This window comes from Eretmochelys imbricata, chromosome 24, assembly GCF_965152235.1.
Source record: "Eretmochelys imbricata isolate rEreImb1 chromosome 24, rEreImb1.hap1, whole genome shotgun sequence".
Lineage (NCBI taxonomy): Eukaryota > Metazoa > Chordata > Testudines > Cheloniidae > Eretmochelys > Eretmochelys imbricata.
In genome coordinates this window covers 17397013-17412213 of record NC_135595.1, presented here as the reverse complement: position 1 = coordinate 17412213, position 15201 = coordinate 17397013, and the positions used below count along the sequence as shown (strand labels likewise).

General features: G+C 66.1%; 1 protein-coding gene across 1 annotated transcript; it reads right to left on the bottom strand.

The window, feature by feature from the left end:
* Positions 1-4390: 4390 nt before the first annotated feature.
* On the bottom strand, positions 4391-9897 carry VSIG10L (V-set and immunoglobulin domain containing 10 like). The gene is given in 11 exon segments (XM_077841680.1): positions 4391-4737; positions 5038-5182; positions 5311-5372; positions 6167-6280; positions 6477-6765; positions 6923-7195; positions 7736-7990; positions 8619-8835; positions 8837-8904; positions 9059-9322; positions 9696-9897. Coding segments are annotated over 11 exon segments (2037 nt in total). The 3' UTR covers positions 4391-4589.
* Between the last annotated feature and the right edge of the window lie 5304 nt (positions 9898-15201).

Here is a 15201-nt window from a genome sequence, read left to right as displayed (position 1 = left end):
GGGGGGAGCGGAGGGGTAGCCCAGGAGAGAGGGAACGGAGAAGGGACCGGGAGGAGGAATGGGCGAAGGGGGGAGCGGAGGGGTAGCCCAGGAGAGAGGGAACGGAGAAGGGACCGGAAGGAGGAATGGGCGAAGGGGGGAGCGGAGGGGTAACCCAGGAGAGAGGGAACGGAGAAAGGACCGGGAGGAGGAATGGGCGAAGGGGGGAGCGGAGGGGTAAGCCCAGGAGAGAGGGAACGGAGAAGGGACCTGGAGGAGGAATGGGCGAAGGGGGGAGCGGAGGGGTAGCCCAGGAGAGAGGGAACGGAGAAGGGACCGGGAGGAGGAATGGGCGAAGGGGGGGAGCGGAGGGGTAGCCCAGGAGAGAGGGAACGGAGAAGGGACCTGGAGGAGGAATGGGCGAAGGGGGGAGCGGAGGGGTAGCCCAGGAGAGAGGGAACGGAGAAGGGACCGGGGAGGAGGAATGGGCGAAGGGGGGAGCGGAGGGGTAGCCCAGGAGAGAGGAACGGAGAAGGGACCTGGAGGAGGAATGGGCGAAGGGGGGGAGCGGAGGGGTAGCCCAGGAGAGAGGGAACGGAGAAGGAACCGGGAGGAGGAATGGGCGAAGGGGGGAGCGGAGGGGTAGCCCAGGAGAGAGGGAACGGAGAAGGGACCGGGGAGGAGGAATGCAGCAGGGAAGGACTGGGGCAGGCCGCAGGGTCCGCAGCAGAGCCCCCAAAGGAGGCCAGGCCCAGCCCAGAGGCTCACGGGGGACAGGGCCATGCAGCTCGATTCTGTACCTCAACGTTTGCAACACAAATGGGAAAAAACGACAAAAAAACTATTGTAAAAAAAAGGGCGGGGGGGACTTTATTGCAAGAAACCACTAAAAAGCCACTTTGTCTTCCATTGCCACTGGGGGTCTGGGGCCGTGGGGGGCGGCTCATTTCTTCCCCCCCCACCCATGCTCCCCTCGCGAGGGACTCTCTGGGGTCTCTCGCTCGATTTTCCTTTGATCCAAACCCCCTTTCATTTCATTTGTCAAAACTCCGTGGGGAGGGGGGACGACGTGAAAAAAAAACCATAAAAAATAAATCCCGAGAATCCTTTTTCCAATAAAATGCAATAAAAGCAGCAACGCAGGCCTGGCGTCTGGTGTGGGGGGTCGGGCCCCGAGCCTCAGTTTACCAGCCGCTGGGAATGGGCGCCAGGGGGTGGGTCACTGGATGATTCCCTGTTCGGGTCGCTCCCCCTGGGGCACCGGGCACTGGCCACTGTCGGCAGACGGGACCCTGGGCTGGATGGCCCCTTGGTCGGACCCCGTGTGGCGGTTCTTCTGTTCCTGGGGGGGGGAGGCTGGATGGAGGGGTGTGTATGGAGATAGATGGTTGCGGGGGGGGGGGGGGTGGATGGATAGTGGGGGGAGGGGCTGGCTGGTGGGGCGGGCTGGATGGGGGCAGAGGGAGGATGGCTGGAGGGTGGACGTGGGTACGTCCATTGGGGGGGCTGGGTGTCACAGTCACACGCCCCAGGGTGAGGGTCACCCCCAACACCCACTCCGCCCTGGGGGGGGCGGTGGGGGAGGCGGGGGAGGGGCTGTGTGAGTGCCCCCAGGGGCACTCAAAGGGGGGTGGGGAAGCAGGAGGGGAGCAAGAAAGGAGGGGGAAGGAGAATAAAATCGGGGGGAGCCCCTGGCATGGGGACGGGCACTGGGGGGCACAGAATCCCACCAGCATAGGGTGGGGGTCCCTGAATTTGAGGGGGCACCCAGGGAGGTGGCGGATGGGGGATGCCATGGGCCCGGTGGGTGCACAAGCTGAGACGACCCCCCCCCCACTGCCCCACCCTGTATTTCTCTTTCTGGCTATTTCCCCTCGAGCCGCAGAGCCCAGGGGGGCAGGATCGGGCCCAGCAGGCCAGAGAATTTGCTTTTCCAGCCACTGGAAAGGGAGCCGCCATCTTCTTCAAGGGCCATGGGTCAGGAGTGAGGGGCATCAGCAGAGCTGGGGGGCGGGGGGAGCCCAGCACTGGGGGAGCAGGGGGGCTGTGGGTCAGGAGTGAGGTGCATCAGCAGAGTTGGGGGGCAGGGGGAGCAGAGGGCTGGACTAGCAGGGTCTGCGGGTTTGGAGTTGGGGGCATCGGCAGAGTTGGGGGGCGGGGGGAGCCCAGCACTGGGGGAGCAGGGGGGCTGCAGGTCGGGAGTGAGGGGCACTGGCAGAGCCCTGCAGGATGCTGGGAACTGTTGGCTCGGGGCTGGGGGAGGGGGAGGGGGCGAGGCTAGCATGTGTGGGGGCGGGAGGGGGCAGTACGGTGGCAGGGGTTGGGGGGACAAGAAGCTGGCAGGAAACTGCCACTCAGCGGGGCCTAACAACGGGAACCCCCCACGGCGTGGACACAGACCCCCCTTCGCCCAGCCCCCCACCCCCAGGACTCCTGGGTTCCATCCCTGGCTCTGGGAGGGGAGTGGGGTCCAGTGTGGTGGAGGGAGGCGGGGGGGGGGGGGGAGCCAGGACTCTGGGGCTCTATTATTGGTTGTTTGCACCTGTTTCTATGTGCAGAGATCCCATAACCCATATCCCAGTCCTGCCCCCCACCCCTTTGCTGGTGTCCCTCAATCCCAACCCGCAGCCCCCCGCTCCAACTTCAGGGTCTCTCTTATTTCCCCTTCATCTCTCCTAACTGCGTTGCTCTGGCGTCGGTCCCCCCTCCTTTCTCTCTGAAGCCAAGGGGTTAAATGAATTAGCCCCTCCATCCTGCCCTTGTTTGTTACACTCCCTTCTGCCCCATGGATCAGCCAGTCTGGGGGCTGCCCCCCGCCCCGACCCTCCACGCTGGGGTCATGATTCAAAGCCAGGGTCCGTCAGTCTGGAGGGGACGGATTGTCCGTGCAGGAGGGGGGTGCAGCGAGCTAGAGTTTGGGGGACCCTGTGGGGAGGTGCTGAGAGGGGGGGTCAGCGTGGGCTGCAGCTAGGAAAACACACACAGAAGGGCTCGTTCCCGCCCCGAGGAGGGGGCACCTCCTGTCCTTTCAGGCTCTTCCTGGCCTTCATATCATGTGGGAGGGAGTTCCACAGGTTAATCGTGTTTAAAAGAAAACGTGCCTCAGTGGCAAGTCTTTCCCTGTGGATTCAGGCTGCTCTAGGGAGTCAACAGACACCAGCCTCCACCGCGCCCGCCGGAGGGAGGGGCTTGATGGGCAAGAAAAGTTCCAAAATCATGTTGTTAAAAATAGAAATGGCTGTTACGCGCAAAATAGATCAACCCCTGTGACAGCGGCACCCGCCGCCGAAACGAGCTCCCGCCGTCAACCTCCCGCCCCCCCCCCCCCGCCAAACCAGGAGTCTGCAACGGTGTCACAGCTGGGGGGGGGCATGGATGGGGTGTTATGGGGGGAGGGATGTGGGAGGATGAGGATGGAGATGGATGGATGCATGGAGATGGAAGGAAGGATGCGGATGGAGGGATGAGTGGACAGAGGTGTATGGATGGGGATGGAGATGGGAAGGATGGATGTGGATGGAGGGACGGGTGGATGGAGATGGAAGGAAGGATGCGGATGGAGCGATGAGTGGACGGAGGGGTACGGATGGGGATGGAGATGGATGGATGCGGATGGAGGGACGGGTGGATGGAGATGGAAGGAAGGATGCGGATGGAGGGATGAGTGGACAGAGGGGTACGGATGGGGATGGAGATGGATGGATGCGGATGGAGGGACGGGTGGATGGAGATGGAAGGAAGGACGCGGATGGAGGGATGAGTGGACAGAGGGGTACGGATGGGGATGGAGATGGATGGATGCGGATGGAGGGAGAAGTGGACAGAGGGGTACGGATGGGGATGGAGATGGATGGATGCGGATGGAGGGACGGGTGGATGGAGATGGAAGGAAGGACGCGGATGGAGGGATGAGTGGACAGAGGTGTATGGATGGGGATGGAGATGGATGGATGCGGATGGAGGGATGAGTGGACGGAGGGGTACGGATGGGGATGGAGATGGATGGATGCGGATGGAGGGAGAAGTGGACAGAGGGGTACGGATGGGGATGGAGATGGATGGATGCGGATGGAGGGACGGGTGGATGGAGATGGAAGGAAGGACGCGGATGGAGGGATGAGTGGACGGAGGGGTACGGATGGGGATGGAGATGGATGGATGCGGATGGAGGGACGGGTGGATGGAGATGGAAGGAAGGACGCGGATGGAGGGATGAGTGGACAGAGGGGTACGGATGGGGATGGGGGATGCAGGCACAGACAGTCGTAATTCTCTCTCTCTCTCTCTCTCTCTCTCTCTCTCCAGAGATCTAATCAGAGCTATGTATAACCTGAGATAATTTGCAAAAACAGGAAGTCCCACCCTCTTCCCAAGCACATCAAGAAAGACAGGAAGTCCCGCCCCCCTCCAGGCCAGTCCCTTTCTCCCAGTCGAGGCCTGTGGATCCCTCCTAGTCCCATAGTCTGTTCTGGGGAGGTTGGGGGGCCAGCACAGGGCCAGGGGACACTCCAGGGAGCCCAGACCGTGCCCACGGAGCCTCGTCCTATGCAGGCTCAGTCCATTCTATAGGTGCCTCCCGGACGCCTGGGTTCATTGCTGGCACTCAGCCCCTATAAGGCTCTCCTGGACGCCTGGCTCCCACGCCGGATCTCCCTCCTGGGCCTGTCACACCCGCGTGGCGCTGCGTGCTGTCCTGGGGCCCTGCCCACTGGCCAGAGATGGGAGCCCGGGGCCCCGGCCGTCTCCCGGACACCCGGGCTGGGAAGAGGAAGGTGAATGAGAGACGTACTGGCAGGGTGGGGGCTCTCCCCTAGCAGTCAGGGCCTGCCCGATGCCCCCGAGCAGCGCTAGGGGGCACAGCAGGGGGCGCTGTGCTGCAAGGGGGGGACAACAGGGTGCTGGGTGGATGGGCGAGGGTTCAGCAGGGGGCGCCGTGCTTCAGGGGGCAGGATGGGGGCTCAGCAGGGGGCGCTGTGCTGGGGGGATGGGCGAGGGTTGAATGGGGGTGGGGTGGGGACTCAGTAGATTTTTGCCATGCTGCGGGGGGGGGGCACTTACCCCGGAGGCGGGGGGGCCGTGGATGCGCAGATGGTCCTCGTAGCTGATGAAGGACAGGTTGCCATCCCCCCAGGAGCAGCGCAAAGATGCCCCGGAGGGGGGTGCTGGGGGCTCGACAGGGTCAGACTCTCTCCCCGTTCGGGAACTGGAACAGAGCAACCCGCCGTCAGCGTCCCACTTCAGGATGGGGAAACTGAGGCACGGGCAAGTCATCATCTGCAGAACCCAGCTCTAGGCCCTGCCCCCCAGCTGGCCCCGCCCCCTCACTCTCACCTGACGGGGAAGGTAATGCTGGTGGGTCCCGGGTGGGGTCAGGGGCATCTTCTCCTGCTTTCCTAGGATAGAGAAAAGGAGCCCCATTGGCTGGTGCCAGGAACACTCAATTCTCATTGGCTGGTGGTAAGACCACTGACTGATTCCCTTTCTTTTCATTGGCTGGTGCCAAGGCACCCCCCCGTCCTTCCCATCTCCCTGAATTTCGATTGGCCAGTACCAGCTCCCTCTCCCCCACCCCAACTGAAACAGTGAATTCCGACTGGCTGGTGCCCGAAGGCCTGTGTCTCCCCCCAAATTCCAATTGGATAATGCCAGAGCCAGTGCATTTGGATTGGACAATGGCTGGTGCTCATTGGCCAATGACAATGGCCCCTTCTTCCTGATTGGGCAGTAGAAGGCCACTAAGCCCATCCTGGCATCTGATTGGCTGAGAACAGGAGAATAATTCTGCCTTTTGGCTGTGATTGGACAACATCTAATTGACACTGCCCCCTTGCAACTGATTGGCCCAACAAACAGTGACTCCCCCTTGCCGTGTGATTGGCCAAAGCTGGGGAAAAATCTCACCCCTTGCATCTGACTGGCTAGAAACAGCTCAATGTCCATCCCTGCATCTGATTGGTCAGCACATACCTAAGCAACCCCACCCCCACTTGTCTTCTGATTGGCCGCGGGCATAGCAGTGATTCCAATCTTTGCATCTGATTGGATAAAACCAGCCCTCCCTCCCATTGGCTAGGAGCAGGGTAGCAATTCTACCCTTGCATCTGATTGGCCGAGAGCAGTGTATCCTGCCCCCAGACCTCCTTCCTGGGATGCTCTGGGGGTGGGGGGACCCCGGCTTCGGACTCACCCCATCGCGCCCGGAGGAACCAGATCAGGAGCACGAGGAGGGCAAGGAGCAGGATCATGCCCAGGATCGACCCCAACACGATGCCTGCAATGGCGCCGGGGCCCAGGGTAGAGGCTGCAGGGAGAGAGGAGACAGGGAGAGAACCCAGGAGTCCGGGCTCCCAGCCCCCCCTGCTCTAACCCACTAGACCCCATTCCCCTCCCAGAGTCCCGGCTCCCAGCCCCCCCTGCTCTGACCACTAGATCCCGCTCCCCTCCCAAAGCCAGGGAGAGAACCCAGGAGTCCTGGCTCCCAGCCCCCCCATACTCACCTGATGGGAGCGTCTGCGTGTGGCTGGGCTCCCCAGCCTGGTCTCCCAGCAGAGGCAGCAGCCGGAAGGAATAGGGGGTTTGGGGTTGGAGCCCCACCACGGTGCTGGAGCGAGTGGCGCCCCCTAGTGTCTGCAGCGTCTGCCACTCCCCAGCCGCCCGGCCCCCCGGGGGGCCCCTGGACCTGGATCCAAAACCCAGTGACCACGGAGCCCTCCGGCACCACCCAGCTCAGCCGGGCCGAGCCGGGCTCCGAACCACGCGCCAGGCTCCAGCCGGAGATGGAGGGACCTGCACAGAGGAGGGAGGGTTAGAGGGAGGGGCCTGTGCCCCTGATCTGTGTGGACAGGACTCCTGGGTTCCATCCGCAGCTCGGGGAAGGGAGCGGGGTCTAGCGGTTACAGCAGTGGCGGAGGGGGGTAGGGAGCCAGGACTCCTGGGTTCTCACCCGTCAGCGTGAGGTTACTCTCCTGCGAGCCCAGTGGGTTTTGGCACCGCACCGAGTAGCCCCCCAGGTCCTGCGGGGCCGTGAAGTTGCTGATGGTGAGTCGGGCCCCGCCGGCGCTGACCCGGTACCGCCCACCCGGGCCCAGCGGCTCCCCGTGCCGGGCCCAGGTGATCTCCACAGGCCGGTAGGTGCCCTGGCACTGCAGATCCAGCAGGACGGTGCCCCCGGGGTCCAGGGAGGCCTGGAATGAGAGAGAGACCCCAGAGGGGGCTTCTGGGGGGAGGGGGAGGGTTGCGGGGTTGATTTGGGTGGAGTTGCCAGGCGTTAACTCCGCCCCATCGTTCCAGGTCCTTCCCCCCTGGAGCTAGCTCCTCCCATAGCATCCTGGCCCCTCCCCCTGGATGCTAACCCCACCCACAGAATCCTGGCCCCTCCCCCTGAATGCTAGCCCCACCCGTCGCATCTGGCCCCTCCCCCTGGATGCTAGCCCCGCCCATAGTATCCTGGCCCGGGCCCCCCCACCAGCTGGACTTTAGCTCCACCCTCACACTCCAGGCCACACCCACTGGATGCTAGCCCCACCCACTGGACATTCACTCCTCCCATCCCCCCATCCATGGACCCCAACGCTGCCGACACGGCCCACGCCCCACCCATGTGGCAGGGACCCCCTGCCCCTCCCCCCAGGGGGTGCCAGCCCCTCCCTAGAGTTAGGGTCAGGGTCCGTGCTCCCTACCCATCGGGCCCAAGCCCGGTGCTGCCCCCGGTGGCCGAAGCCGGTACTGCCCCCCGGCGTTGGGGCTGGGGTCTCACCAGGAGTCATGCTGCAGGTCCCCTCGGCGGCGAGGTGTCTCCCCAGGCAGGTGACCCGGGTACCACTCAGGGCCGGCAGGAGGGAGCTCAGGGTTCGCTCGAGGGCGGGGCCGACGCCCTGCTCCCCACCCCCCGGCAGCCCCTGCAGACTGAGGCTGGGAGCCGGGGAGCCCCCCGGCCAGGAGCAGCGGAAGCGAAGGGCCGTGCCATTGGCCACGGAGTCCAGGGAGCAGGAGGGGGAACCGGGGGGGATCTCTGGGGCGGGGGGGGAGAGAGAGAGAAACAGATCAGCCCCATAACCCCTCCCCCGCCCCCGAGCCAGCCAATCCCCTGCCCCGGGGCTGGCTGGGAACCTGGTGCCCCCTGGAAGGGACAGGCCCTGTGCCCCATTCCCCGCCCCAGGGACAGATGGGGGCTGGTGCCCCCTGGAGGGGAAAGACCCCGTCCCCCATTCCCTGCCCCCTGAGCCAGCCTGCCCCCGCCCTGGGGACAGATGGGGGCTGGTGCCCCCTGGAGAAGAAAGGCCCAGTGCCCCATTCCCCGCCCCCCTGAGCCAGCCTGCCCCCCGCCCTGGGGACAGATGGGGGCTGGTGCCCCCTGGAGAAGAAAGTCCCCGTGCCCCATTCCCCGCCCCCCTGAGCCAGCCTGCCCCCGCCCTGGGGACAGATGGGGGCTGGTGCCCCCTGGAGAAGAAAGGCCCAGTGCCCCATTCCCCGCCCCCCTGAGCCAGCCTGCCCCCGCCCTGGGGACAGATGGGGGCTGGTGCCCCCTGGAGAAGAAAGGCCCCGTGCCCCATTCCCCGCCCCCCTGAGCCAGCCTGCCCCCGCCCTGGGGACAGATGGGGGCTGGCGCCCCCTGGAGGGGAAGGGCCCAGGGCACTCACGGGTGACGGTGAGGGTCACGGTGGTGCGGAGCCGGTGCTGGGTGTGCGGGTTGCTGGCGAGGCAGGAGTAGGGCCCGGCCTGGCTGAGCTGGACCCGGGGCAGCGTCAGGTCCGGCTGGGCCGGGACCAGGGGGTCGCTGGCGTCGGCCAGGCTCCAGTAGATCTGGGCGGGGGGGTCCGACGGGGCCCGGCAGGAGAGCCCCACCGTGCTGTTCACCCCGGACGTAGCGCTGGGGCTCCGGGTCACGGTCCGACGAGATGTGGATCGTGGGGGGGTCCGGCCCGTCTGGGAAGGGAACTGAGTCAGAACCGGGGGAGCGAGTCTGGTCTCCCCTGCTGCCCCCTTGGCCCAGGCAGCCCGGGATCCCCGCCCCGGAGGGGCCCAGCCCGCCCGCCCCCCGGCTCAGGCCCATCTACCCCGGCGTCCGGCCTGCGCTCACAATAGACCCGGATCTGGGCGATGCCGATGCCGTTGCTGAAGGGGTTGGACACGGTGCAGTCGTAGCTGCCGGTGTCGTTCCGCTCGGGCCAGCTGATCTGGAGGGTCCCGGCCGAGACCCGGAACCGGGGGTCCTGGTCCAGGCTTTGCCCATCCTTGGTCCAGGTGATGGTGCCCCGCATGGGGGTGCAGGTGAGAACCGCCAACCTGGCGCCTTCGGTCACCTCCAGGGAAGGGGGCGTCACAGAGACCTTCCCTACCAGCTCTGCGGGAAGGAAACAGGCATGGGGAGAGAACCCAGGTGTCCTGCCTCCCAACCCCTCCCCCCCTCTTCTCTATCCACTAGACCACAATCCCCTCCCAGAGGGGGGAGAGAACCCAGGTGTCCTGACTCCCAGCCCCTCCCCCCTCTTCTCTATCCACTAGACCACAATCCCCTCCCAGAGGGGGGAGAGAACCCAGGTGTCCTGACTCCCAGCCCCTCCCCCTTCTTCTCTATCCCCTAGACCCCCGCTCCCCTCCCAGAGGGGGGAGAGAACCCAGGTGTCCTGGCTCCGAGCTCCCCCCCACAACACTGAAACCCATTCCCCTCCCAGGGCTCGGCATAGAACCCAGGCATCCGGGCCGTCCTCGCTTACCATACACCTCCACCTGGACGTCTCCCCGCCACACCTGGCCCCCCAGTGGGAAGACCTCGACCGTGTAGATGCCGGTGTCCTGGAGGGCCACGGGGGTGATGGTGAGCGCCCCCCCTTGGGGGTCCACGCTGAGCCGGCCCTGGTACACCTGGGCCACGGCCACCGAGCCGTTGGGACCCAGGTGTCCGTCCGCCAGCGCCATCTGGTTCCTCTGCCACACGATTCGGGGGGGCGGCTGGGCCGGGGGGTAGGAGAGTGGGATCGAGAGGTTCCCCCCCAGCAGCACCGCCAGGGGGGCCAGGGGGCAGCTGGAGGGGGAAGGGGAGCGCGGTGCCTGGGGGGGAGAGAGAGGGAGGCTGGTTAGTTCCGGGCTCGGTTCCACCCCCCTTCCCCCCCCCCCCCGGCCAGGGGTCCCAGGGAGTCTTTGCCCTCCCCCTCCCCCGCCGCCTGTCCAATGGGCAGGTCCAGCTCCCCCCACCCCCAACATGGAGACTGAATCCTCTCCTCTGCCAGTCACCCCCCATCCGCTGTAGCCCCCCAGACAGGCTAAGTAGCCGCTCAGATCCCCACCCATAGCCCACCCCCCGTGCCAGCTATGGGCAGCCAGTGGCAATGAATCATAGAATCATAGAATCATAGAATATCAGGGTTGGAAGGGACCCCTGAAGGTCATCTAGTCCAACCCCCTGCTCGAAGCAGGACCAATTCCCAGTTAAATCATCCCAGCCAGGGCTTTGTCAAGCCTGACCTTAAAAACTTCCAAGGAAGGAGATTCCACCACCTCCCTAGGTAACGCATTCCAGTGTTTCACCACCCTCCTAGTGAAAAAGTTTTTCCTAATATCCAACCTAAACCTCCCCCACTGCAACTTGAGACCATTACTCCTCGTTCTGTCATCTGCTACCACTGAGAACAGTCTAGATCCATCCTCTTTGAAACCCCCTTTCAGGTAGTTGAAAGCAGCTATCAAATCCCCCCTCATTCTTCTCTCCTGCAGACTAAACAATCCCAGCTCCCTCAGCCTCTCCTCATAAGTCATGTGTTCTAGACCCCTAATCATTTTTGTTCCCCTTCGCTGGACTCTCTAATTTTTCCACATCCTTCTTGTAGTGTGGGGCCCAAACCTGGACACAGTTCTCCAGATGAGGCCTCACCAATGCCGAATAGAGGGGTACAGTCCTGTCCCTAGATCTGCTCGCTATGCCCCTACTTATACATCCCAAAATGCCATTGGCCTTCTTGTCAACAAGGGCACACTGCTGACTCATATCCAGCTTCTCGTCCACTGTCACCCCTAGGTCCTTTTCCGCAGAACTGCTGCCGAGCCATTCGGTCCCTAGTCTGTAGCGGTGCATTGGATTCTTCCATCCTAAGTGCAGGACTCTGCACTTATCCTTATTGAACCTCATCAGATTTCTTTTGGCCCAATCCTCCAATTTGTCTAGGTCCCTCTGTATCCTATCCCTGCCCTCCAGCGTATCTACCACTCCTCCCAGTTTAGTATCATCCGCAAATTTGCTGAGAGTGCAATCCACACCATCCTCCAGATCATTTATGAAGATATTGAACAAAACCGGCCCCAGGACCGACCCCTGGGGCACTCCACTCGATACCGGCTGCCAACTAGACATGGAGCCATTGATCACTACCCGTTGAGCCTGACAATCTAGCCAGCTTTCTACCCACCTTATAGTGCATTCATCCAGCCCGTACTTCCTTAACTTGCTGACAAGAATACTGTGGGAGACCGTGTCAAAAGCTTTGCTAAAGTCAAGAAACAATACATCCACTGCTTTCCCTTCATCCACAGAATGGATGGAATAGAACCCAGGAGTCCGGGCTCCCAGCTCCCCCCAGCAAAAACAACTGGACCCCACTCCCCTCCTGGAGCTGGGGATGGAACCCAGGAGTCCTGGCTCCCAGCCCCCTGTGCTCTGACCACTAGACGCCACTCCCCACCCAGAGCTAGACCTGACAGGTATCGGCAGAACAGTGTGGGGCAGGGCAGCTGGTTTAGCAGGGGGCTGCGGGTCAGGACTGAGGGGCACCGGCAGAGCAGAGCGGGGGCTGGGCTGGGCGGGCAGGGGGCTGCGGGTCGGGAGTGAGGGGCACCGGCAGAGCAGAGGGGGGCTGGGCTGGGCTGGGCGGGCAGGGGGCTGCGGGTCGGGAGTGAGGGGCACCGGCAGAGCAGAGGGGGGCTGGGCTGGGCGGGCAGGGGGCTGCGGGTCGGGAGTGAGGGGCACCGGCAGAGCAGAGCGGGGGCTGGGCTGGGCGGGCAGGGGGCTGCGGGTCGGGAGTGAGGGGCACCGGCAGAGCAGAGGGGGGGCTGGGCTGGGCGGGCAGGGGGCTGCGGGTCGGGAGTGAGGGGCACCGGCAGAGCAGAGGGGGGCTGGGCTGGGCGGGCAGGGGGCTGCGGGTCGGGAGTGAGGGGCACCGGCAGAGCAGAGGGGGGCTGGGCTGGGCGGGCAGGGGGCTGCGGGTCGGGAGTGAGGGGCACCGGCAGAGCAGAGGGGGGGCTGGGCTGGGCGGGCAGGGGGCTGCGGGTCGGGAGTGAGGGGCACCGGCAGAGCAGAGGGGGGGCTGGGCTGGGCGGGCAGGGGGCTGCGGGTCGGGAGTGAGGGGCACCGGCAGAGCAGAGGGGGGCTGGGCTGGGCGGGCAGGGGGCTGCGGGTCGGGAGTGAGGGGCACCGGCAGAGCAGAGGGGGGGCTGGGCTGGGCGGGCAGGGGGCTGCGGGTCGGGAGTGAGGGGCACGGGCTAAGCTCTATCTAGGCCGTTTTCCAGGGCGATGACCTTGGCAGCCGGTTCTTGGCCTGGATTCTGCAGCCTCCATCCTGGCCCCCTCCTCCCCGTTGGCCCCCTCAGCTCCCTGCAGAGCCCCCAGCCTCAGATCTCCTCCCCACCCACCTCTGGATGAGTCAGGGACCCAGCGGCCCGGGGACGGGGGGAGAAGGAGCCTTGATGGGAGCAGCTGCCTCGTCCCAAAATAGATCAATGCGGAGAGAAACCTGGCAGAAGGTCAGCGCTGCCGGTGCCCCTCACTCCCGACCCGCAGCCCCCTGCCAGCCCAGCCCCGGGTCCACCCCCCAGCCCTGCCGGTGCCCCTCACTCCCGACCCCAGCCCCCTGCCAGCCCAGCCCCGGGTCCACCCCCCAGCGCTGCCGGTGCCCCTCACTCCCGACCCGCAGCCCCCTGCCAGCCCAGCCCCGGGTCCACCCCCCAGCCCTGCCGGTGCCCCTCACTCCCGACCCCAGCCCCCTGCCAGCCCAGCCCCGGGTCCACCCCCCAGCGCTGCCGGTGCCCCTCACTCCCGACCCGCAGCCCCCTGCCAGCCCAGCCCCGGGTCCACCCCCCAGCCCTGCCGGTGCCCCTCACTCCCGACCCGCAGCCCCCTGCCAGCCCAGCCCCGGGTCCACCCCCCAGCCCTGCCGGTGCCCCTCACTCCCGACCCGCAGCCCCCTGCCAGCCCAGCCCCGGGTCCACCCCCCAGCCCTGCCGGTGCCCCTCACTCCCGACCCGCAGCCCCCTGCCAGCCCAGCCCCGGGTCCACCCCCCAGCCCTGCCGGTGCCCCTCACTCCCGACCCGCAGCCCCCTGCCAGCCCAGCCCCGGGTCCACACCCCAGCCCTGCCGGTGCCCCTCACTCCCGACCCGCAGCCCCCTGCCAGCCCAGCCCCGGGTCCACACCCCAGCCCTGCCGGTGCCCCTCACTCCCGACCCGCAGCCCCCTGCCAGCCCAGCCCCAGGTCCACCCCCCAGCCCTGCCGGTGCCCCTCACTCCCGACCCGCAGCCCCCGGCTCCTTCGTGGCCATCAGGCCCCCGTGCATTGGCCCTGGTTATTTGGCAATAGCCAAGGAGGGGGATTTCCTGCTGCCTGATCCCTCCTGTGGCTGGATTTGACACAGGATCCTTCTTCCTTCCCGCTCTCATCTCTAGCGAGCCGTCCCCGTGAGGCGTTATGTGTGGCTGTTCCCCAGCTGCCCCACCCCAGAAGCAGCTGCAGCTCTGTGCTGGATGAGCCCCCCCCCCCCCCAATCCCCTGGAAACAGCCCCAGTCTATTGCAGCCTGGCCGTGGGCTGGGCCTGGGGCCAGAGGCTGCGTCAGGCCGAGCCGGGGCTGGGGGGCAGCGATGGGGGGCCCTCGCAGCGAGCCATGGCTCTGATTCATCCGGTCCCTGGGGGTCAAATGGGGCCTGCTGATGTGGGAGGGGAGTGGTGTTAGTGGTTGGGGGGGGACTGGGACCCAGGACTCCTGGGTTCTCTGGAATGAGGGCTGGGGCGGGGAGGGGGGGGAGGCAGGGAGCCAGGACTCCTGGGTTCTCTGGAATGGGGGCTGGGGGGGGGAGGCAGGGAGCCCTCCTGGGTTCTCTGGAATGGGGGGCTGGTGGGGGAGGCAGGGAGCCAGGACTCCTGGGTTCTCTGGGCGGTGGGCGGGCTGGGAGCCAGGACTCCTGGGTTCTCTCCCGCACCTTTTCCTCCCCCAGCCCAATTCCGTGGGCACCGAATCCCTCGCCCGTGGGGGGATCAGTACGGGGCGGGGGGGGGCAGGTCCCGGGGAGCCCTGGAGGCTCCGGTGAATCTTCCCTGAGCGATTCTGTCCCGTGTTGACGTTTCCGGGACCGTGTCTCCCCCCGCGTAGGTCCGGGGGGAGGGGCCAGGCCCCCATTCACCCCTCACCCCGCAGGACCCTCCTTAGCTCGGGCCCCCCCCCCACACTCACCCAGCAGCAGCAGGAGCCGGGCGGCGCCAGCCATGACAGGGGCGGGGGGGGGACCTGGCCGGGCGCGGGGAGGGGCAGTGGGGCCGAGACACAAACACCTGGGGGGGGGCGGACAAAGGCTCAGCTCTCCCGGCGCTGCAGGCGGGGAACCGGTTAAGCCGGCGGGGTGGGAGGGGCGGGGGGGACGACAGGGTGAGGAGCATGGGGGGGGTTGGGAGAGGCAGGGAGCGGGGGGGAGGGTGCGGAGCAGAGGCAGGGGCGGGAGAGGCTGGGCAGTGGGAGGGGCAGGGTGCGGAGGGGGACAGGGTGCGGGGAACGGGGGGTTGGGAGAGGCAGGTTGCGGGGGGGGACAGGGTGCGGGGAACGGGGGGTTGGGAGAGGCAGGTTGCGGGGGGGGACAGGGTGCGGGGCACGGGGGGTTGGGAGAGGCTGGGCAGTGGGAGGGGACAGGGTGCGGGGCACGGGGGGTTGGGAGAGGCTGGGCAGTGGGAGGGGCAGGTTGCGGGGGGGGACAGGGTGCGGGGCACGGGGGGTTGGGAGAGGCTGGGCAGTGGGAGGGGACAGGGTGCGGGGCACGGGGGGTTGGGAGAGGCTGGGCAGTGGGAGGGGCAGGGTGCGGAGGGGGACAGGGTGCGGGGAACGGGGGGTTGGGAGAGGCAGGTTGCGGGGGGGGACAGGGTGCAGGGCACGGGGGGTTGGGAGAGGCTGGGCAGTGGGAGAGGCAGGTTGCGGGGGGGGACAGGGTGCGGGGCACGGGGGGTTGGGAGAGGCTGGGCAGTGGGAGGGGA